This window comes from Podarcis melisellensis, assembly GCF_964234715.1.
Source record: "Podarcis melisellensis genome assembly, chromosome: 12".
In the NCBI taxonomy this organism is placed as follows: Eukaryota; Metazoa; Chordata; class Lepidosauria; order Squamata; family Lacertidae; genus Podarcis; species Podarcis melisellensis.
The window spans coordinates 20,788,060-20,813,191 of NC_138544.1; the positions used below are offsets into that span (position 1 = coordinate 20,788,060).

Genomic DNA, 25,132 nt, shown 5'->3' on the forward strand with positions numbered 1-25,132 from the left:
TGTTGCGCTCATAGAACCTCTCACAAGAATCAAGTCTAAAGCATGTAAATATTGGCAAGTAATATTTGTAGCATATTTTACATTAGATTTGGTTTTTTTTAAAAAAAAACATGCACATCTGTCTAGGTTAATTATCTCAATCATTTAGTACTGGAAAAGGAATCTGCTGTGAACCTTCTCCACATGTTAAAAAAAGACTGTGGGTGGTTGTCAGTGCTATGGAGGTAATATTACAAAGTGGTACCTGGGGACTTGCTCTACTCCTGTGCAGTAGATTCTGGTTCACACAGGAACACTGTTATGACTGACAGATCATTTGCTTCCAGTAGGCCTCATCTATTTTAATAGATCTGACATGAAGTATCTACTACTGCCGATATTTATCCTTACAGCGCAGTCGATATTATAAAGTATACTCCAATCTCCCATCCTGGGTCGTCATTTAGCACTATTGCAAGGCCCCAGGTTCACCCGTGGCATGTGAGTTTGCTGAGGTTTAAATGCAACATGCGCTTCTTTCCTCGCGCTCAGGAGAGATGTAGCTTGAAGGAAAAGGCATTTTTGAGGGGGTTTGTGAGCCAGCCACGATGTCAATCAGAATAAATGCTTCGGTAATACTGCAATTACATGATTGTGCATGCTAGCTCTGAAAATCCTATAACCTCTGCAACGGAATGATGGCAGCGTGTATACAAATCACCCCATTTTGTAGAAATGTTCTTCTAAAGAGGGATGCTACAAGAGGAACAGCCTACTCTGGCAATGCTTTCCTCTTAACTGTTTTTGCTGCAGTACTGCCATGTTTGAGACGCTTCCATTACTCTTGCTGCTCTCTCTCTGTATTTTACGGCGAAATATATAGCAACAATGTGCTTAATCTATCAGCGCCTATCTGTTTTGGGAGAGTGCACGGTCCTCTGTAAATGGAAGCAGCAGAGAAATCTGTCACATTCTCCCATGCAGTTTAGCACTTACTAGGGCCAGTTCTCTAGTATTGTGAATACAGCAGTGGATATGATCTTGTCAGCCTTCATATTCCTTCATTGAATATCACTTTTTACTTCTAACATAGTTTCGTAAATGAGAAATTCATGGTGGATGAGTCATGAGAGAAAATATGCCCCCCTCCCCACAAATCTCAGAGGCACTTTAAAGAAAATATATATTGGAAATATGAAATAAATCACTTGCCATTTCATGGAAAGTGCTTCAAGAGTTCCGATTTGTTTAGAAGAAGCTGCAGCGTGTATTGTGGAAGGTTATATACAGGCGAAACCTCCTCTTTCTAGTTCTGCTTATCTTCATGTATGGAAGAATGAATCAGAGCAAATCTTTAAGACGACACATTAAAAAATAAAATGCTTTCAGACACCATTTATACTGAGCTGTTCACTGCACAGTATTTTACAATCAGCGTAAGCAATAAAACTGGGCTGTTAATACATAATGGATGTTGATTGCGAAAGAAGAATGTTTCTGAAGAGAATCAAGTTGGAGAATCATGAAATTCAAAAATATACCCCTTGGCATGTTTCATATTGCAAAATGTAAAGTGTGTATTCTGAAATAGGGGGTAGATAAATACATTAACAGGGAGAAAGCATTTTGTGGAATAATCATTAGCAAGCAGAAACATTACAAATTCCTGTAGTATCTTCTGCTTACAAAGTGTTGTGGACATATCACATGCTTGTTTATTGGACATTTCTCTGGCTGCAGGAATTTTATGAAAATATGGGAGGTTTGTTTAAAAGATAAGTTACATGCATTCTTTTGATAATAGGCACTCCCAATATACCTCTTTGCAAGTGGCGAAATTGCTCAAACATATTAATTGACAGTTTCATGCTTCACAGTGGCTTCTAACTTGAAACATTTATTCAAACAAAATGTGATAGTGAAGAGCTGTATTTTCCTTAAGGAAATTTCTTACAACTGTCATTAGCACCACATGCCATAATATACTTCCCCACTCCCAACTGGAAACCATTATGCTATTAGTACTACTAATGGTACTATGCATAAAATTATAGTAAGCAGTACTTATACAGTAATGTTCCTTAGGGATTAAAGTTTTTCCACATATATTGTTTCATGAAACCTTCCTTCAGCCTTTGTAAGGTAGACCAGTATTATTAATTCCTTCTTACTGTTTTCCAGAGGCTGAAGAAATAATGGCCTCCTTAAAGTGACTTCATGAGTAAAACGGAAATCTGAACCCATGATTTCAGGGCACATAGCTCATGATATTAACCATTATCCTTCCATTGGATTATGCGATGGGCATTGACTGTTATGTACAGCAGTGTTATTTTTCTAGAAAAAGAGGTGCCAGAACTCACCATGAACACCTTTCTCGTTCTCTTGGAACGGCAATGGCAATGGCACCCACCTGAGAAGTGCTGGAATTAAGTTCTGGCAAGTTCTGGCTGAAAAAAAGCCCTCATGTACAGTAATATATATTGAAAGTGAATAGTATTTTGGTTTATGTTTCTAATTTGTGTATGTCCAGTATATATATATATATATATATATATATATATATATATATATATATATGCTTTCGTAGATTTTCACGGGTACAGGAATGCAGGTTTTGGTGTCCTCGGGTGTCTTCCCGTGTAAAAGTTGGGGTGTCTAGGCGACGTTTCGACGAGGTCTCACTCGTCATCTTCAGGCTGGTGCTTTCGGCTTCTTGTTACTGGAACAGAGCAGGATCTCAGTGTTTGAGTTCCTATAAATACTGTTGAGGGGGTGTGGTGTATAGCCTCCAATGTTCTGGGCAGAGAGGAAGTTCCCAGGCTAGTGTGCCTTTTCTTCTTTTGTTCCTTAATTACTTGAGGGATATCTTGAGTGATTTCTTGAGTGATATCCTGAGTACCACTTAGGTGGGTCATTAGGTGTGGATTAGTTGCTAAAGTCTTTGTGTCTTGACCTCTTGAACTTTGTGAAGAGTTTTTCTGAGAAGATGGCTGTACTGCACTTAGTTGTGCTCTGGCTTGGCTTCGTGTATAGGGGCGAGCTGTGGTTTTGTGGCCTGTGTCAGCCAGATCTGTGTAGGGATTGCAGGGGGGTGCAGCATCCGGAGGTGCCACCATGGTTTGGCTACTGGATGGTGTCTGTAATTTATCTGTGGAGAGGGTCTGGGTTTGGGTCTGGTGTGGTTGATTGGTGATGGCGTTCTGTGTGCCTCTGGATCTGGTGTCAGTTTTTGTGGGGAGGGCTAATTTCCAGATGTCTGGCAAGCGGGATGTGTCGTCACGCTTGTTCATGTTGTGAGGGTGTTTCTCTATCTCGATGGCTTCCATGATTATTCTCTTGTGGTGATGTTCCATGTTAAAGAGCAATTTGGAATCTGCAAAATTAATTTCGTGTCCTGTTTCTTTCATGTGTTGGAAAAGAGAGGAAGTTTTTTCTTCTTTTTTGACGGCATTCTTGTGTTCTGCGATACGTGCATTTATTCGTCTGTTTGTTTGTCCAATGTACGTGGCTGGGCAGACTTTGCAGGGTATTTCATAGACCCCTTGGTTTTCCAACTGGATTTTATCCTTGGGGTTTCTGAGGATATTGGCTATTTTTTGGTTGGTGCAAAAGGCTGTTTTGATATTGTGTTTATGGAGGATTTTGCTAATTTTATCTGTAGTGCCCTTGATATAAGGAAGGAGGGCCATGCCATTGTTTTCTTCTGTGTCTTGGTTTTTGGGGGGTGTTTCTTTTTGGATTAGCTTCGTAACCCTGTTTTGCTGGTATCCATTGGCAATTAACACATTTGAGAGATTCTGTAACTCAGTTGTCAAGTGGTCTTTGTCAGCCAGGCGTTTGGTTCTGGAGATGAGAGTCTTGGCTACGGAGTTTATTTGTGCAGGGTGGTGGTGTGATTGTGCATGTAAGTAGCGGTTGGTGTGTGTTTTTTTCCGGTAGATAGTGTGTCCTAGGGAGCCATCAGGTTTTTTGTAGATTAGGACGTCAAGGAAGGGAAGTTGGTTGTTGGCTTCTATTTCCATAGTGAATTGTATTTTGGGGTGTAGGCTGTTGAGATGTGTGAGGAAGCTATCCAGTTTTTCCTTCCCGTGTGGCCAAATTACAAAGGTGTCGTCAACATATCTGAGCCAAAGTTTGGGTTTGTGTTCTGACTTGTCTAAAGCATTGGTTTCAAAGTGTTCCATGTACAGGTTTGCGATGACCGGTGAGAGGGGTGATCCCATAGGTGCTCCTTCTATCTGTTTGTATCTTTGTCCATTGTGGATGAAGTACGTGTTGGTTAGGCAGTGGTTGGTCAGGTCCAAGATGTATTCGGGGGGATTGTATTTGTTTTGAATGGCTGTCAAGGCTTCATTAATGGGCACTTGTGTGAAGAGAGATAAAAAGAAACACCCCCCAAAAACCAAGACACAGAAGAAAACAATGGCATGGCCCTCCTTCCTTATATCAAGGGCACTACAGATAAAATTAGCAAAATCCTCCATAAACACAATATCAAAACAGCCTTTTGCACCAACCAAAAAATAGCCAATATCCTCAGAAACCCCAAGGATAAAATCCAGTTGGAAAACCAAGGGGTCTATGAAATACCCTGCAAAGTCTGCCCAGCCACGTACATTGGACAAACAAACAGACGAATAAATGCACGTATCGCAGAACACAAGAATGCCGTCAAAAAAGAAGAAAAAACTTCCTCTCTTTTCCAACACATGAAAGAAACAGGACACGAAATTAATTTTGCAGATTCCAAATTGCTCTTTAACATGGAACATCACCACAAGAGAATAATCATGGAAGCCATCGAGATAGAGAAACACCCTCACAACATGAACAAGCGTGACGACACATCCCGCTTGCCAGACATCTGGAAATTAGCCCTCCCCACAAAAACTGACACCAGATCCAGAGGCACACAGAACGCCATCACCAATCAACCACACCAGACCCAAACCCAGACCCTCTCCACAGATAAATTACAGACACCATCCAGTAGCCAAACCATGGTGGCACCTCCGGATGCTGCACCCCCCTGCAATCCCTACACAGATCTGGCTGACACAGGCCACAAAACCACAGCTCGCCCCTATACACGAAGCCAAGCCAGAGCACAACTAAGTGCAGTACAGCCATCTTCTCAGAAAAACTCTTCACAAAGTTCAAGAGGTCAAGACACAAAGACTTTAGCAACTAATCCACACCTAATGACCCACCTAAGTGGTACTCAGGATATCACTCAAGAAATCACTCAAGATATCCCTCAAGTAATTAAGGAACAAAAGAAGAAAAGGCACACTAGCCTGGGAACTTCCTCTCTGCCCAGAACATTGGAGGCTATACACCACACCCCCTCAACAGTATTTATAGGAACTCAAACACTGAGATCCTGCTCTGTTCCAGTAACAAGAAGCCGAAAGCACCAGCCTGAAGATGACGAGTGAGACCTCGTCGAAACGTCGCCTAGACACCCCAACTTTTACACGGGAAGACACCCGAGGACACCAAAACCTGCATATATATATATATATATATATATATTATCTGTGATATACTTGGTAGTCATTCCTCATTTTAGCAATCCTTCCTTTAATTGTTACAGATTATTCAATATATCCACAATGTCTTATCTCCTTTAAACAAAATTCTGTGAAGGAGATCACAACTCATATTTGCTCAGATAACTGACCTTGAGAAGAAAATATTTGCATTTTACATTAGACTGTGAAATGCTCTTAACATTCAGTAAGAACTGTATTGCCTTGCTTTTTGAGAAGTGGGCTATTACATATAATTTGCTGCAAAGATTAGTGTTACAACTGAATTTCACAGATGAATGGCAGCCTTAAGAGGAGAATAAGAGACCTTATTCTGGACAAAAATACCCAAGACCCGAAGCCCTCAAATCAAATTGCTAGGGCTGAGTATGGAAAGATGCTTCACTCAGTTGCCTCATTAACCTCGTTATATGGAAGGGCACTGGAGCACAGGTCAGCCTGGTTTGAACACAATGGTTGCCTAACAAATATTTGAAACTGCAGCCTGGTTGTATGAAATTAATTTTGGAGATGTTGCTACAGAAATATTGCTGTTCCCTGTGTTGTTTGGGACTGCTTTCCCCAGTTTTTACTGCCCTCTGTTTTGTCATGTGTTTGGGTATGTCAGAAGCAGTTCCAGACCCTTCAAGTGTCCCTATTTTCCAGGGACACCCCTGATTGAGAGAAGCTGTCCCAGTTTCTGATTTGATCCTGGAATGTACCCTCTATCCTTAAAGGTAAAGGGGACCCCTGACCATTAGGTCCAGTCGCGACCGACTCTGGGTTTGAAGCGCTCATCTCGCTTTACTGGCCGAGGAAGCCGGCATACAGCTTCCAGGTCATGTGGCCAGCATGATTAAGCCGCTTCTGGCGAACCAGAGCAGCACATGGAAATGCCGTTTACCTTCCCGACATATCCTTAGAATGTCCCTATTTTCATTGGATAAATGTTGGAGGGTATAGAGTTATATAACTCCAGAGCCGTCTGAAGGCAACCCTGTATAGGGAAGTTTTTTTAATGTCTAATGTTTTATTATGTTTTTATATATGTTGGAAGCTGCCCAGAGTGCTGGGGCAACCCAATAAGATGTGTGGGGTAGAAATAGTAAAACGATCATTATGGGCTGTTCCTATTTTCATCGGAGAAATATTGGAGAGCATGCAGTTTCCCCCTCCTGCCTCCAACTCATTCACAATTTATTCAATCCCACATACTCTTGTACATTACATATGCTAGTCCTTGGATCTCCATTAATTTTTGTTAGCTCAAGTAGTGTTCAAAGCATCTTACAGAATGTTTAACAATACCATACTACTTGTCAAGACGAGATACAAAGAATAAACATGAAATGAAGCTAAAGGTCATGTGTTTGCATGAAGGCCAAGCATGCTGAGAGGAGCTCCATGGCTTGAGCCCTTCTGTCCTGTCGTATCTATGCACTATACGGTCCCTCTGCCCTTATTTTTCTATAGCAGCTTTTGGCTTGAATCTAGAACAATTGGCAGCAGGATGGAGGAGCCCAGGCAAGATGCAGGCAGAAAAGAGCAGATTTAAGATTAGGTTCCAAAGGGCATGGAGTGGATCCCTGTGATAGCTTATGTTGTCCTGGAAGAGCTCAGCCAAGCTCAGTTGGAGAAGACCTTCCAGATGCCTTGACGTCCATTCCAAGCAGAGTTGGTGGAAATCTGGATTGAAGCTTTGTGATGAGGCCTTGTGGGGTGGCTCTAGGAGCACTTTCTGCCTTCTGTGAAAGGAAGGCCCTAACATGGCCATCATATTATCAAAGCAGATGATTTTGACTTCTTGTGTGAAGGGTGTCAAGTCTTCAACCTCAGGACAGAACGTGGATTATCCTTCCCAACATAAATTGCACCCCTCTTTGTGAACCATAATCTCCAGATTCTTAGCTTTTCTGCTCCCTGTTTCAATGTTCTAATTTGCTCTTCACAAACACACACACCTGGAAAAATTCCTGTTCTCTAATACAGTGGTACCTCGGGTTACAAACACTTAGGGTTACAGACTCCGCTAACCTGGAAGTACTACCTCGGGTTAAGAACTTTGCTCCAGGATGAGAACAGAAATCGTGCTCCGGCTGTGCAGAGGCAGCAAAAGGCCCCATTAGCTAAAGTGGTACCTGAGGTTAAGAACGGTTTCAGGTTAAGAACGGGCCTCCGGAATGAATTAAGTTTGTAACCAGAGGTAACACTGTATAGCCATGGGAGGGCCTGAGAAATGTGGAGATTTTGGAAGGCTCTTTCTAACCTAGAACTATAGGCTTTCCTGATATCAGCCTTAAAAGTCATATCTGAACATGATCCAGACTACTCTGCTTATTTTTCCACCTATGAGAACAGTAAGATTGGCAGACACATGGGAGAGGCTTTCTTATTGATGGCCTGATAAGGCAGGTCACATCCATATAAATATGGAAGAAAGCCTTCAAGACCTATCTTTTCTTTCTACAATTTTTGGGGGAATGATTTTAAGGAGGCTACTGATGTGATGTTTATATTCTGTTTACACACTATTTTAAGTTCTGTTGGATTAACTATTGTTAATCCAGTGGAATAATGTTATTGGTAGTTCTTAAAGTTATGTATTTATGCATTTTTATATGTTTAGCTCATATGTTTGTAGGTCAACTTGCAAGAATTTTTTTTCGGTCAACTTGCGAGAAATAGTAACACACACACACACACACACACACACACACACACCTGCACAGAAAGGAAGGAAGATCTGTTTCAATTCTCTTTCTCTCTCTCTCGTAACCTACCCTGCACAATTTTGCTCTGCTATGCTCCATATTTTTTTATTTGAATTTAAACCCTATTTTGTTTGGTGATACTGCTTTCAGTAACTAGTTTCCGGCATATGCAGTCATAGAAGTCACCACAAGATGTGACAAAATGTAATTTGCAAAGATTTCTACATCAGCATGTAGATGATTTCATTCATTTGTCCAAACATTGCCCATTAGGGAGAACATAGAAACCATCCTGAAGTATTTTCCTAGAAAAGCAGTATAATGTAAAACGAACGAATGAATAAAATGTGTAGCTACCGCTAGCAGGCACCGTGATTATCAACAGCGCAATTTTGTAAAGATTCAATGCTGTTTCAGACCCACATTAGAATGGTAGCTGCTTCCAAAAAACTTCACATGAAGTTTGTTTCATAATTATCATGGAAATAATTACTTTAAAAACAAAACCCCAAACAAAAGCAAATTGAATGCAGCAGGACCTGAAAGACATTTGTTCTGCTTTCATAACTGCCAAGAGTTAGGAAAACAGGAACTTGCAATATAATATGTCAGATCACTGGTCCATCTAGCTCCGTATAAACTGACTAGCCGCAATTCTCTAAGATATTGGACAGGAATCTTTTCCATCCCTACTTGGAAATGTCAGGGATTGATCTTAGGACCTTTTGCATACAGAGCATTCGCTCTGCCACTGAACCAAAAACCATCTCCTGTAGTCACATTTGACTGCCAGTATGAGATAAAGGCTTCATATTATGAATCTGAGACGCTTGCAAGGAGATTTGCCTGCAATGGCAATAGACCTGTGGTTCCCAAACGTTTTCTCCCACTTGAAAATGGCTGAGGGTACTGGCAGACCACTTCATGATTTTTTTCTTCCTCTTGTCTCAATTATAATGTATAATTATTTACTGCATGCTGCAGACCACCTGAATGAAGTCTGTGGACCTCCGTTGGATGAATGACTTGGAGTAGAAGCATTTTTAAGTGTAGACAGATCAGCCATGGGGTTCTGGTTTTTTTCCTTTGAAACAAAAACAGTGGTACCTCGGGTTACAGACACTGCAGGTTACAGACACTTCAGATTACAGACTCCACTAACCCAGAAATAGCACCTCAGGTTAAGAATTTTGCTTCAGGATGAGAACAGAAATCACATGGCGGGAGCGGGTGCCCCATTAGCTAAAGTGGTACCTCAGGTTAAGAACAGTTTCAGGTTAAGAACGGACCTCTGGAACGAATTAAGTTCTTAACCCGAGGTAATATTGTAAAGGGTTGAGGCTGGGGGACATGCACTGAGGATGGTCCGGGTGGCCCATAAAAACCTAAATTAAATAGCATTTTAAATAAAACCAAATCATGCAAGATAAGTCTACAGTATTAGCAGTGGCAGCTATATGGATGAACTACTAAGTCAAGACACCGTGTAACTGAATACAAACCATGGTTGTGTGTCCACTGCCATAATGAACTCCTGGGAAGCTTATTGGAGCCAGTTAGCCTGCTATGGGAAACACATAGAAACATAGAATTGTAGAGTTTTATTTATTATTTTATTTCTTAAATTTGTACATCACCTTATACCTGCAGGAAAGGACCCTGAGGGTCATCTAGTCCAACCCCCTGCAATGCAGGAATATGCAACTGTCCCATACAGGGATCAAACCTGCAACCTTGGTGTTATCAGCAGCACGCTCTAACCAACTGAGCTATCCAGGCCATGCCATTGGATTGGAGGGCCCTTTGTCTGATCCAGCAGCAATTCCCTCCCTGTTCTTAAACTGTAGCTCACCCTGTATAAGAGTGCTTTGATTTGGGCACTGTTTGTCATTTCTGCCCCACACTACATTTAAGTCACCCCAGGGCTTTTGCAGGTACAATTCATCTTTGTCCCTTCGGTCACAGACCTAGGCTGTCCAGTGAAGCAGTGTCAACGCAAGTCCTTGGGCAAGGCAAATGACAGCAGAAAATGACCATAGAGGAGAACCTAACCCTCCCCATACCAGCTATTTTCTTCCCCAGTCATATTTCTGCAATCCCAAAGCAGATGGGAGCGGCATGAGCAACACAAACACAAGCTCCATTTGAGGTTGATCAAGTGATAGTGGCAAAGAGCTGCGTGGAGTGAGGAATACACTGCCCTATCCAATGTGTCCTCTGCCTTAGGCTTTCCTGGATGTTTGATGATGCAGACCTGGCTTCCTTCAATTCCTACACTGAGTCACACATGGACAGGTTTCAGCGCACCTGTACAAGCCCCACGTGCCACAGACCCAGCGGTTGTGTCACAGGAAGCTCCACTATTCTTTGTCTTTTCATTTTTTTAAAAAATTGCCAAGTAGAATTGATGCACACAGGCATACTTATCACTTGATGAAAGCAACGCGAAACAGTTGTTTGCACATGTGAAATACAGATTAAATGCCACAGGCAGAGCTTTCATAGCAATTGACCCCAAGATGGAGGCAGTTCACAGATTTGGTAGTGAGGTATTAAGTGCTCTATCTTTGGGTGATATATGAGCTGACACAAATGGGCCCATGTGAGATATTTAAATTTGCCTGTTTTGAAAGCTTATCAGTTCTGATCACCGGGAAAGCTTCTCTCTGCCCCATTGCCTCATCCAATTAATCATCATCTCCTCCATTTCCAGGGCACATCTAGGTTCCCATGGAGCCCTGATTTGCCCTGAGATGGGTCTACTGCATCTTCTGCTGGGGTTGGGGACCTTAGGCCTGGGGGGGGGGGCAAACATGGCCTTCCTGGCTTCTCTGTCTGACTCTTGGGACTCTCCTGAGACCACAGCCCTTACGGGTCCTGCTCCATGCTCCTCTTGAGTGGTTTTGCCTAGCTTGGATTTGTCCTTGAACAAATCCAATGCCTCTTGCTTGGCTAGGTGGATGACCAAGAGATGTGTGAGTGTGCGTGGAAGATAAGCAACTGTAAAAAGTCCACATTTACGTTCATTGCTTTGCTTACTTTTGACTCTGGCCCCCTGTACCACCGGCATGTGGCCCCCAAACGATTGACCAAGTGGGAATGTGGCTCTCGGGTTGAAAAAGCTATCTCACCTCTGAACTAGATTTCAAAAGAACACCTGAGAAACTCAGATTAAAAGAGGACTTTTTAAGTACATGTGTGTGTGTGTGTCTGTGTCTGTATACAGTCCAGTTCAACAGGACAGAAAGCAGTTTAAAAGTGCCTTCCTTAAAATGTAATCATATCTGATGCCCTGAACACATTCCACCCTAAATGCTAGGGTGGTTAGCTAAATGCTAACCATTCAAAATAGTCTTACATGGAGCTGTGTCTATTTCAACTGATGTGTTTGTGGAAAATGGTATTATTCACTGTGACTAATAGCATGAGAATCTGGATCTTGGCTATTACATGCAGTTTGAACAACTCCTTGATTGTTTTTTACACCCTAAAGTCTTTCAGTTTTTAATGGCAATTCACACCAGCTACAATACCAAGAATACCCTGTGGTGTCTGTTAGCAGTACATTTAGAGCTAGTTGATATTTTAGCAGGGCTCTTTCAGATCCATATGCTTTACTTCAATCAAAAAAAATATATTGCATCTGATTAATATGGCCTATCTATAGTGGTGTAAAATCAAGAAACGTGTTTATCTTTTTTTAGATCCTGGGGAGAAGGCTTTCACATTTTGGATAAGCAATCAGGGAAAAAAGCAACCCCCCTTCTTGACCTTGCTTACTATAGAGTGTAGTAACTCATGAGGACAGGAGATGATAATGCTTGTGTTTTCCAATACAGTACCCCATCCTTATGGTAAGGATCAATAGATTTAAAAGTGGAGCTTTGACAAGATTTTTAGCTGTAAATGCAGAAGGAAAATTGGCAAGCAACTTACCTTGGCAGAGCATTCAAGATCCCTGGATTTTTGTTTTCACTTAGCTGAGTCACTACTCAGCACAAATCGGAGCCACTATTATCTCTACAGTCCAGTGTTTAGCAAATGGGTTATTGTTTGTCAACATTGCCTGTGGAAGCCAATCCAGTCACTTTCTGTCAAGGCTCGCCATTTATCAAAAGCATTTATTCTGTCAAGGATTTGACTATTAGATGAAAAGCATATTGTTCTAGGACTGTTCTAGCATTGTTGGCAAACGCTGCAGCTGGAAACAACAAACTCTCCAGCTGTGTGCCTACATGAACTTAACCTGCAGTTGAACAACTTATAACAACCTAAATCTTATGGGCATTGCTCAGGTAGTTGCATCACTGGGGGTGGTGTATTGTTGTAGTTGTTTTTACGGAATATGGTAAGATCATTTGTTTACACCACCAACACCACATTCTTTTGGTACCAGAATGACATGTTCTAGGACTTTGTGGTGGTAGAACAATTGGAAGAACTACACTCACTTGCTGGTGCAAACCAATCTTAGGATCAAGTCATAAGAAGACCCATTAGGAAGGAAGGGATTACTGCAAATAGAAAAAAATAATCTCTTACATTGCTCAACTTTACAAACCTCACCATGATACGCTTCTAAAATCTTTTCAGAACACATACACGAATATATTTTGCAACAGCCTTAATGTCCCCATACGACCCAGAGTAAAGATATTGAAGATATATTTCTCTATATAAATATGTATTCATTACCTTATTTAATCTATCAATTATATTTATTCAGATTCATGTGACTTTAACACCTAAAGCTTGTGGAGTATGAAAACCAATTATTTATATCACAGTGTGTTTGGCAGAAGATTTCTGTCTTCAGGTCCATTCAGTCCTAAGCTTTTTGCAAAACCTGCTGTTTACATGAATCAGTAGCTATGCTAGGTTTACATCATTTGAGATGTGAAGGAAGAACAGAAAACAATTTGTTTGGTTTGCCTGGCATTCATAGGGCAGTTGCCCTAAGAAACTGCCCTACACAGAGTTAGAGCAATGGCCCTTTTATCTCAGTACTGTCTGCACTGATTGCCAGTGACTTTTACAGAATTTCACACTAGTGGTGATAGCCAAAGAAAGTTGGGTTGTGCTTCAAAATGCCCTACTTGAATCTGAAATGTAAACTATGCCACTTATGCCCATGTTCTTTTGGAACTTGGATCTCAAAATCAAAGTCAATATCCAAATTTTGAGTTTCTTAAAAATAATCTAAGATGTAGAGTCTATTCTTAGCACTAAGCAGCAGCTGGAAAACTAGTGACGATGAGCAACCTCTGGATTGAATTGGATTTTCTGAGCTTTCTCAGAGAAGGTTGAAATTTTCTGTGAGGTTGCTGAGTCCAAGGAAGCTTAGAAAGATACCCATGGGAGATCTTCCTCAGTACTTTTTTATGACTGGTGCGTCGTCCTCCCAAACGGCTTAAATGTTATTTGACAATTGCAGAGATTTAATCCTTAAATTATTAGTTTCCTAGTACAACAGAGGCTCAAGAGTGTGCAGAGACCATCCACTGTTGCAGGGGAGCCTGGGAACTGTACTTTTAAATGGAAATATGTAGTTCCTGATTTTTCACTTGTAATCTTAAAACCATGTGCTTCCATTGCCCCAAGGACTCCACCTTGCTTCACAAGAAAGTCTGAGGGATCGTCAAGCCTTGTGGAACACTGGGCAGCTTACAAATACATAAAACATAATAAAGCATCAAACATTAAAAACTTCCTGATAGAGGGCTGCCTTCAGATGTCTTTTAAAAGTTGTATAGTACTTTATCTTGACATCTGAAGGGAGGGTGTTCCACAGGGAGGGCACCACTACCGAGAAGGCCCTCTGCCTGGTTCCCTGTAACTTCCCTTTTCGCAATGAGGGAACCAGCAGAAGACCCTCGGAGAGGGACCTCATAAGGCTAGGTGTGACTCCTACTGAAAATTATAATCTATAAATATTCCCATAAGTGATGGATCTTTTAAAAAAGCAAAAAGCAAAAAAAATCTGACTGTGTTTTCTAAATCAATATCTAGTAGTTAATGACTTTGATATGGAGAAAGTTACCATTAACAGCAACATATTTTTGCTGAGTGCAAACATCCTCTACTGAGAGCCAGTGTGGTGTAGTGGTTAAGAATGGTAGATTCGTAATCTGGTGATCCGGGTTTGATTCCCCGCTCCTCCACATGCAGCTGCTGGGTGACCTTGGGCCAGTCACACTTCTCTGAAGTCTCTCAGCCCCACTCACCTCACAGAGTGTGTTAGCTGCTTTGAGACTCCTGAAGGGGAGTGAAAGGCGGGATATCAAATCCAAACTCTTCTTCTACTTCCCAGCGTTTGATGGTTTTTGATAGTATCTGCTGAGTCTTACAAGTTATTTTTCTGCTGGGCATTTTCAACCAGCTGCTGCATTTAGCATATTAAAAGGACAGTGGTACCTTGGCTCCCGAACAAATCAGCTCCTGAACGCCGCACCCCAGAAGTGAGTGTTCCAGTTTGCGAACGTTTTTCGGGTGCTGAATGTCCAACACAGCTTCCGATAGAGTGCAGGAAGCTCCTGCAGCCAATCGGAAGCTGTACCTTGGTTTTCGAACCATTTTGGGAGTCGAACGGACTCCCAGAATGGATTAAGTTTGAGAACAAAGGTACCACTGTATTTGTGTTGTCCTTGTTGCTTAGTTTCATATTTTGTACCTTAATTTTTTATACTTGCCTTGAGTCTCTCTTAGCATATAAATTGGGAGTGGGCCAGATCTTTGTCTTCTTCCACCCATGGGTCAACTTTGATAGGTGGGTAGGGCTGGCCACCTGCCAGTCATCTGATATAATGAAAATGTCAGGTGACTAAGAGGTGGGCAATCTTGGCCACATGTCAAAATTAATCTAGAGGGGTGGGATCTGCTTTTTACCAGCACATCTCAGAAATGCAATAAATTATCTTCATTACGAGCATAAGGCTACCCACTTACCTGTGGTATCTTCCCATGGTGGGCATACCCACATTTCTTGTTGGTAATGGGAATGTGGTAGACGTAGCAGATACTATAAGCACCCATGCACTTGTATGCATATGTGTGTTTCTCTATGGTAAACACTCATCAGTCACCAGCACATGTTTAAACATTCAAGGTTAACCTACTTTACAATATAGCTGCCAACTTTCGGGTAGGAATTATATTTTGCTAGTATTGAACTCCTTTCAATTCGTCAAACCCTTTTGGGACCCTCCTACCAGACCTATATGCTCACTTGGAATCTGGTTGTTTTCGCTTCAGATTGTTACCTGTGTTTGGTGGTAATCTAAAAGAGATTGTGACACAGCTGAAAGAACAACTACACAACCCCTGCTTTCAAGAGGGAGCTGGAAGTATTCAGAGACAAGGTCTCCCACTCAATCCCTTTCCATTTTCTTTTAGTATTTGAAGTTTGCATTGTTTAAACTAGGAAGAAATGTCTTCCCATCAGAGCAGAGTTAACTTAAAAGTGCCACTTTGGAACTGTCTGGTGAGCAATATTTGTTTGATGGAAAATTGGTAGGAGGCAACACAAAGTGTTGGGATGATGGACTATAATGCAGATATAAGCTGAGGCAGTGTTCTCTGTGCAAACTGAGGGTGACCCATAACTTTCCTGGGGCATTTTAAAGGAGTATGGGAGCCACACTCAGGCTGTATAAAGCTCCAGCTAGGCTAGTGTCTTACTTGTGGTTTTTCGCCTGGATAGCCTTTTGTCTGCTTCTATCAGAGCCAACTTACAATCACATTTAATAGAATCTTTTTAAACAAATGCACAGTATTTCTTTGAAAAGTAGGGACTTTCCTCACACCTCACTCTCCTGGGCTTGCTAGCTGAAATGAATTCTTACTGTGGCAGTGTAAAAAAAGAGATGTTTCTCCATGTGGTTTTTTTTCCTTTCTTTGACTGGCAAGGGTACTCTTATACTGAATTTATCATAAGTGCTTATTTGCTAAGGTGGATTGCCTGATTGACGTGACCTTTTCCTCTTCAACTATTTCAAGCCCCTAAAAAATGGAGGCTCAAGGGAGAGACTTAGTTTGCCTGTTAGTAAACCCCACCCTGCAGCCCCACAGAGTGTGAGAGCGATACCTGGGTCCGGTGCAAAGAAGAGAGAACTAGAGATATGTGATACTAATGACTTTCTTTCTGCAGAATCACCATGATTCTGACATAATGTCAGAATGCCCATAGGGCGTCATGGATATCCTTACTTTTCCAAACAACACTCTGGTTTAAGCCATGAAAGAGTGGTTGTACACATGGACGTGTGTTATGAGAGAGCTGGCAAATGCACGCTTGTATTTTACATATGCAAATTCGTGGCTCCATGACTTACATTTTCAGCACTAAGTGTGCATTATCCAGTTCTCACAAAAAGGCCGCAAACAGCAGCAGCAGAACTGACAAGCTTTCTTCCCACCTGCCAGTGGAGAGAAGCCCCTTCACTGCAGAGGTGAAACTGACAAGGGGTTTCAATTCCCTTCCCAATTTCACCTCTACCTAAAAGAGCCACTCAGGTCTCACTACAGAGGTGGGAGGGAAGCTTGTAAATTTGACTTCTTAGGTTTTCAGCTTGTGCACACACTTGTCCAAGTGACTGGATCATACATTCAATCACATCTAGTTTTTCCTCTGGTATTTTTTCCCTCACCAGTGTGACAAAAAAATGCACATGTAACCATCATTATATGCCCCCTGATATGAGTTAAATCAGCTAGAACCAAGGTCTGCGATAGTCTGAGATATTTGTCAACACCAGCAGAGTTACAATATATCATTGTAAAATAAAAGTCCTGGTAGATTAGGGCAGATTATCTGCACATCCTGGTAGTTTAAAGAAAACCAAACCAGAAACACTTATTTTACCTAGCCATTTTGTACTTTCTAAACACTAAACTGTTTTGAGCATTCTCATTCTAATCTAGTTTTTTGCATGAAGACCGTATTGAAATTCTGCAAAGAGCACTCTGTCTCTCTCTCTCTCTGCATACACTCCAACATTTCTCTGATGAAAATAGGGACACCCTATTCAACAAACAAACAAACAAACAAACAAACCCTGCCTGTATGACTAGGTTGCCCCAGCCATTCTGGGTGGCTTCCAATATATATAAAAGCATAATAAAACATTAAAAAACCTTTCCTGTACAGGGCTGCCTTCAGATGGCTTCAATGTTGGATACCCACCAACCCACCATAATTTCTCTGATGAAACTAGGGCTGTCCTAAGGAAAAGTGGGACATTCTGGGATCAAATCAGAAACTGGGACAGCTTCTATAAATCCAGGATTATCTCTGGAAAATAGGGACACTTGGAGGGTCTGTCTGTCTCTATGTGGTACACCTGGATTGTCAAGCTTTCCCATTTAATGACTGTATCAAAGAAGTTCTTTGTTAGCTCTGTAAAAACGAAGTACATCCTTTTTGTGCATTGTGTGAAAATTAAACTCCACAAGCATTGTGTGGAAAATCACCTGGACTGCAGCTCATTTACTGGGGCTTTCTCGGTTTCCTCTCACAAGACCAATAACTTCACAGAACAGGCTATTGACAGTGGGACATTACTTTAAGACATTTTATTGGATTTCAGATTTTGAGCCCTTTTGATTGGGATTTGGTCCTTTCTGTTTGCAAACACATTGAGGAGTTTGCTCTTCAGTCTCCTCTGCTTCAAATGCAGTCACATCACCCCATCCCTGTTTCCCAAGAAGTCACATCTCTGAAAGGAGTGCACCTAATTTTTAGTTAATCCTTCATGCTTGTTTTCAGAATCTTATGCTGATGGAGAAGTATCTTCTTGCTATATCTGAAGATTGTTTGGAGAGAGAAAGATGATGAAAGTAATGTGGTTAAAAGTTTTCTCTGAAGTGTTTGATCTATTCAATATCCTTAGGTAGCATTTGTGTTTGAGCTCATCACTATGTGGGTCATTAAGAGGCAGTAGTTTGTTGTTGAGTAAGCCAAACAAGACAAAGCCAAGTATACTTCTTTCTGCTACCTCTTAGACTGAACAATTTAGGTTTATCTGCTTGCATTTAAATAGCTTTATTATTCTCCTATTTCTAGGGATTCAACATCTGTCAACTATTCATGAACTTCACCCATTGCACAAAATGCTCAGTGATACCAAAACACATAATTAGTGGGTCTATGGATGAAATGTGAACCTTACCTAGTTTGTGTTAAGTGTTTAGGTAGGGTTGCCATATTTCAAAAATGAAAATCTGGACTCAAAAGTTGTTGAGCTTTTTTAAGTTTGCTGAAAGTTGCTGGCATAAATGCAAAAAAATTTGATGTTTTTGAGCTCTTTTTAAGGGAAATTGCGAGAAATGACACATGTCTGGAGTTCCCCAAACATTTCACTGATTTCCGCCCAGGCACTGCTTCCGACTGCAGTATTCCGGTTATGTCCGGGAAATTCTGGATGTATGGCAACCCTTTTCTTCAGCATTATTTCCATTGTAGCTTTTCACTTACAAAAACCTACTCTCAGTTTTGTCGGCACTGCTGCTACTTGGCCAAAGATACTTTTATTTGCTTTCCTTCTACTGATTTTGAAGATGTGTGTGCTAATGTACTTAAACACCACAGCCAATTGAATGCTCCCCTCCCAGCTTAAATGCAGGGTACACAGAGCAAAATGCTGATTTTTCTACATGTGTTAGCAACAGATTTTGCATAGCAACACGCAACAGCTGTGTGCACTGCATATATCATTGTGGTTCAAAGTATAATTTAGTTGTCAAAAGAATATAATAAAGCACTGGTAACACTCCCTGTTTGACGTCTGTCTTTATCCAAGGAGAAATTCTATGGATGTTGTCCAAATATAAATGGCAGCAAATTAGCCAAAGATCTACAAGGGACTGCGCCATCAGTCATTGGGACAGAAGTGTAGAACTGGATCAGTATCATTCAAAAAAGCAATTTTATTTTATATTTTGAGAGAGATGCACTTGGTCTTTGGAATGTCGTGAGACCACTCTCATTCCAAAGACTGGACTTGCACCTGAAATCCACTTAATATTTGGAATGCAGTGAGTGCTAGCCCTTGATGGAAAATGTTTATACAAGCTGTGCAAACTTCATTGGTATATAATTTCAGCTATTTGTGAAAATATGACTTGTTTTATTTGTTTAGTCTCCTTCACATGCACTGAGCTTTAGGTTAAAATAAATCAGGCAACCTTTGTTTATTATTTATTTGAGAAATGTCTATATTGCCATTCATTCTTGCTGTTATCAGGTGGGTTACAAACAAAAAAGGTACTTTAAAGATACAACTGAACAAGAGCAGATAAAAATACATCAGTTAAAAACATAGATTATAAACACATGCTATAGCAATACATAATGTTGTAGGTCATGGGTAGGCAAACTAAGGCCCGGGGGCCGGATGCGGCCCAATCTCCATCTAAATCCAGCCCACAGCGTGTTTTTACATGAGTAGAATGTGCCCTTTTATTTAAAATGCATCTCTGGGTTCTTTGTGGGGCCTGCCTGGTGTTTTTAGATGAGTAGAATGTGTGATTTATGTGAAATGCATCTCTGGGTTATTTGTGGGGCATAGGAATTCGTTCATCCCCCCCCCCAAAAAAAAATATAGTCCAGCCCCCAACAAGGTATGAGGGACAGTGGACCGGCCACCTGCTGAAAAAGTTTGCTGACCCCTGTTGTAGGTCATCCCATTGCACAACACAAGTAACTGGCATGCCTGGGTAAATAGATATATTTGGCACTGAAAAGAAGTCACATCAACCACACCTCAGAGGGAGGTCAGTCTATAAGTGAGGCCCCACCCTTTTCCAGTGTCATTGCACCCATCCTGGTAACAAGGCGTTGAGAATGGCTTTCCCTAAAAATCTCAACACCAGGGCAGACTCCTATTGCTCTTTTCATCATTTGTGTCATCATCCTGTGCGCTTTTGCAAAGTTGGTTAATATTGCTTGCACACTACCTTAAATATCTTGAAGCGCCTTCTCCCATTTATTCTCCGCTTTGCTAAGATCTGTAGATTCAGCAAGGTTCCATTTCTGAGATTCATTTTCTTTGGCATGTGGAGCAGAGCACCACAAAAAATCTAAATTAAAAAATCTTTCCATATCCTGTGTATCAAACTATCTGTGATTATTTTTCAGGAGTAGTGCTTTTCAACTGAAAGGTATGAGCACTGTCAGTTGAAAAAAATATATGAAAAAATGTGATGGAAAGGCAGTGGAACCCCCCCCCCTGCAAACTAAACTTCAGCATATCCAAGAGCAGGCCTTTGGACCTTTCAGTGAGATTTGCTTCCCCCTCTAAATATCTGAAGTCTTGCCTGCGCTGGAATTCTCTCCCTTAAAAGGCACAATAGATCCATAGCTTGAGAGACACTTAAAAGGCTTTCCATTTTGTCAAGCTTCGGGGCACTTTGATATCAATACCTATATATCAATTTAGTGCGTTGAATACACCACAGTATGGCAAAGCTGTTGGTGGGGAGACCCACATACACAGCCAGAGTAACATGAATGGTTGAATATACAAGGCATTTTTTCAATGTAAAACAGAGCAAAAAATGTTAAAGGCACATTTGATTGCACATCTAGCTCTCTTCAAAGTGCACATGCAGCTTTGCGCTATCATAGTCTTGGTTTTTAATGTTTACCATGTTTTATAGTTTTAATCACGATTTTAACTTGATTCAATTATGTTGTTATTACTATACACCTCAAGCATTTCTGAACTGGAAAGCCAAGTTGTAAAAGGTTTCAGAAAGATGGATTTCACATGAATTCTGTATGGAAATTTTGCAGGTTTCATGGCACTTCCTAGTAAATAAAGCCCCCAAACCATTTAATTCTACGAAGGTTAGTATTCTGCATGAGATTGCATGCAGATATCCAATCCTCTCCACATAGTATATGTAGTAAAACTGGTATTGAGAATGCTGGAGGGGGGCTTGGCTACAGGATATAGAATCTTATTGGTTAAGGTGAAAGCTGTTGAAAAAGGAAAGGATAATACTGTGATGTATTTTGATGGTGCAGAGATAAAGGAAAGGAGAAGTACCTATACTTTTTCACTTTAGCCTGCTATGTTACATACCTCATAGGTACTCAAATGCACACACACACACACACACTCATTCTTATATCAGTCATTTTTGCACTTAGCTACTCATGAATATGTGTAGCAATATTATATTAACATCTGTTCATGAAACACTTTTGTATGAATTATCTCTGAATACATAACTTCTTACTGCTTTACAGAAGAAGAAAGAGTTTAGTTATATGGCCAGAATTGAATAGAGACAAAGCTTGTCATTTGATGCTTGCAGCAGGGCAAAACTGAAGGAACAGAAACCCGTCATTTTTGTAAATGTCTTGTTTTTGTTTATTTGCCCTGCTTCCAGAGCACCTTACATAAAATCAGTAAGAAACAGCACAGTCCCTGCCTGGAGTGTCAAGATTCTAAAAGACACAACAAAAAAGGAAAAGGGCAGAGGAGAGAAGAAGAAAACAAGCAAGTTTTCCTATCCCTGAACCCTTTTCAAAATGATCAGCTCGAATGAAAAGAGTTCAGGGAGAGGAAAACCTAGAGTGGCCCTGTTTCCCATCTCTTCCTCTTCTGCAGTCAGATGGAATGGGTGCTACTTGTTGGCACTTGACAGTGAGATGCAGCCAATACATTTGTGTACATTTCCCCTCACTTAATCATGCATTTCTCATTAGGGAAGTGCAAAACTTTTTCCTTTATTTCCATATAGATTTCTGCTGTTACATTCCATGATTTCACATATCCACAGAAACTCATCTTTTACAATGGCACCTTCTAGTCTCATGAAAAGGGTTGTGTTTCTCTTCCGTCTTCCTTCTCGTTGCCCCAACAGCTTGTATATCCAGCTGCCCATTCTAGAAATTTAGTTGCACAAGAACTTGGCTGTGCTCTTGAGTCCACGCTGGTCCAGGATTCCCATGTGACAGCTGATGACAGCATTAGCTGTGCTGTTTTCCAAATAGACATGATACTGAAGTGGTAATTCATGATTGTGCAATATACATTCTGTACTGTGCTCTGCATGAGTGTGCCTTTGAAGAATACTTGGAAACTGAGACTGGTCTGAAATGTGGCTGCCAGGTGTTAACTTGGATTGTGCCCACTCACTGGAAAGGAAAATCCAGAGAGTTCCCCTAGCTGTGGTGGACAAAATTGATCTGCACTCTTATAAGACCGCTTGTCAATTTCATCTGTAGGAGGAGGGACTGTGTCTCTCTCTAGTTTCTCCCATTCACCACCAGGATTCAGGATTAATTAATTAATCCACACCATTTATAAGATCAAAGAATTGTGTGCAAAGGCTGCAAACAGAAGCAGTGAAACTGATAAGTTATGCAAATATGCAAACACACACACACACACACACACACACACACGACAGACACAGATACCTCTACAGTCACTTAATACTTTCTACTTTAACACTGAAACAGAAAATGGCAAAGAAACTTCTAAAGAATCATTACTGTAGTAGTTCAGAAATTTTTTTCTTCCATCATTGCTATCTTAATACACAGATACTGTCCAAAATACTGCACATCGAACCATACACCCGCCCCCAGCACAGTATGTACAAGAGTTTGCACTTCCAGTTTTCCCCCTGATGGAAATTAAATCAGATAGATTTAGACACAAAGAGGAGTATGTTATACTTGTTCACACCAGGGGAACATCTGTACCTGAAGGTGGAAAGTGGACTTTGGAGCTTCCCTCATTCCTGTTGCAATGCTTTCAAGATTTACATTGGATTTCTTGTATTTTGGCAAATATGCATGTAAAAAACTAAATTGCATTATTGAAATAAGTACCAAATAATTATATTTCAGGATTCAAAGTTTTATTTAGTTGTTATGCTGTTTTAATGGGCTTCTTCACCCATTCATTTTAATTATGGATACTCATATTAATGTTTTGATGCAGTTGTTTATTGTGTATTTTAATTATGTGTCACCATATTTTGCAATTGATTTTATACTGTATTTGGAAACTGCTCACAAGCCGTATGGCAAGTAAGCGGTATATAAATTAAATCTGATAATGATGCATTATCTAGTTGACTATGTATTTTTTGTAAGACCATTTAGTTCTATGAAATGGTGATAGGGGTTTAACCAGTTGCAAACCACTTCGACCCAAGGAATCACAGCCTCGATATTACAATATAGATGGGTATATAGGTTTGACAGCTTAACCTCACCGCATGGCTTCAATTCAGGGATCATACACACTTTCCTCTTCATTTTCTAGGCATCGTCTGTGCTTTAAAGCTCTGTGTCTGAGCGCCTTTCCTGTTTTTGCTCCTGAGTTTTCCCTGTTAAAACCTGCTCTTTAAAGCTGAATTGGAGCAAATGGCAATCCACTGAACACTCGGATAGTGTTTGCTGCAATTCAGCTTTAAAGAGCAGTTAGAGCAAATGCAACACAGCTGAATATTCCATCCTCAGTGTTCTATAATTGCTACCTCAGTTACAACACCCTTTAATTTACATCACAGCAGCTGAAGAAGGTGGAAGCCAAAACACTTTCCTATAAGAACTCAATATTTCTGTTTTGTTCCCTACTCTCTCCACCCCCTGCACCTCCCACACTTTTGTAAAGATACATGAAACGCAGATGATTGTGTTGACAGAAAAAAAAAATTCAACATGCAACTGAAGTACATATTTAAAAACTTCATAAATGACTATTTACAACGCATTGAAAAGAACATAAATTTCAAGCTAGCAAGGCAACGGTTTAACTGTCATATTGTCACTTTCTCCAGAGACTAGCAGATGGAATATTCAGGTAACCCTGGAGACAACCTGCAGCCTATACAAATATGTATACAAGCTCAGTGACACAGCTCATATACTGTTGTAACTCCAACAGATTGGGCCAGATACATGTATGTGAATGCGAGTTCTTAAAGATGCATGTATAATGTCTGCACTTAAATGTTTTCTGAGGAAATCGTTATGTGTGAAGCTGGTGCCAGCAGTAAGTCAAAAGTATGCTCCTTCCCTATCCCTTTCCTCCTTCAGTATCAGCTATTGAATTTAGTGGGGAGCATCACTTACCAATAGCTGAGCTATATTTATTCCTAAAAATACACTTTCTCTTCTCTTATGACTCTCAACTCATATATCCAGATGCTGCTCTGCTGTCAGCTAATTCTTTGCCTATCTTCCACGCTTTGTGCCAACTGCATTAGGGACAGCAGCCCTGTTTATGAAAGGGTTTTATTCTAAATCATTAACAATTGGTGGTGTTTCAAGTAACTCATTCCTTGGTCCAGAAGGGACAGTATTTTGTCATTTTGCTTCGTGAGCTTGTAGCATTGTGAATCATCATTATCTTCTTGTTATTTAGTAGCAGTTGGGGTAATGTAGGAGAAAGCTGTATCTGATCTGCACATTTTCTCAATAAAAATTGTGTAATTTTAGTTAACCTCTCAATTTCATATCCTTTCATTATGGAGTGTAGCGTTGTTGTTGTTTAGTCATGTCCGACTCTTCGTGACCCCATGGAACATAGCACGCCAGGCACCCCTGTCTTCCACTGCCTCCCGCAGTTTGGTCAAACTCCTGCTGGTAGCTTCGATAACACTATCCAACCATCTCGTCCTCTGTTGTCCCCTTCTCCTTGTGCCCTCCATCTTTCCCAACATCAGGGTCTTTTCCAGGGAGTCTTCTCTTCTCATGAGGTGGCCAAAGTATTGGAGCCTCAGGTTCACGATCTGTCCTTCCAGTGAGCACTCAGGGCTGATTTCCTTAAGAATGGATAGGTTTGTTGTTCTTGCAGTCCATGGGACTCTCAAGAGTCTCCTCCAGCACCATAATTCAAAAGCATCAATTCTTTGGCGATCAGCCTTCTTTATGGTCCAGCTTTC

General features: G+C 40.9%; 1 protein-coding gene across 12 annotated transcripts in view; it reads left to right on the forward strand.

The window, feature by feature from the left end:
- ZNF385D (zinc finger protein 385D) overlaps nt 1–25,132 on the forward strand; it is a 549,735-nt gene that overhangs the window by 369,898 nt on the left and 154,705 nt on the right. Inside the window, exon 1 of one of the 12 annotated variants that reach the window (XM_081883282.1) lies at nt 24,021–24,048. The exons of the other annotated variants lie outside the window; for them this stretch is intronic. Coding sequence (XP_081739408.1) covers nt 24,036–24,048 — 13 coding nt within the window. The 5' untranslated portion in view covers nt 24,021–24,035. Of the gene's footprint in view, nt 1–24,020; nt 24,049–25,132 lie in introns of those variants that run through there. 12 annotated transcript variants of the gene reach the window in all.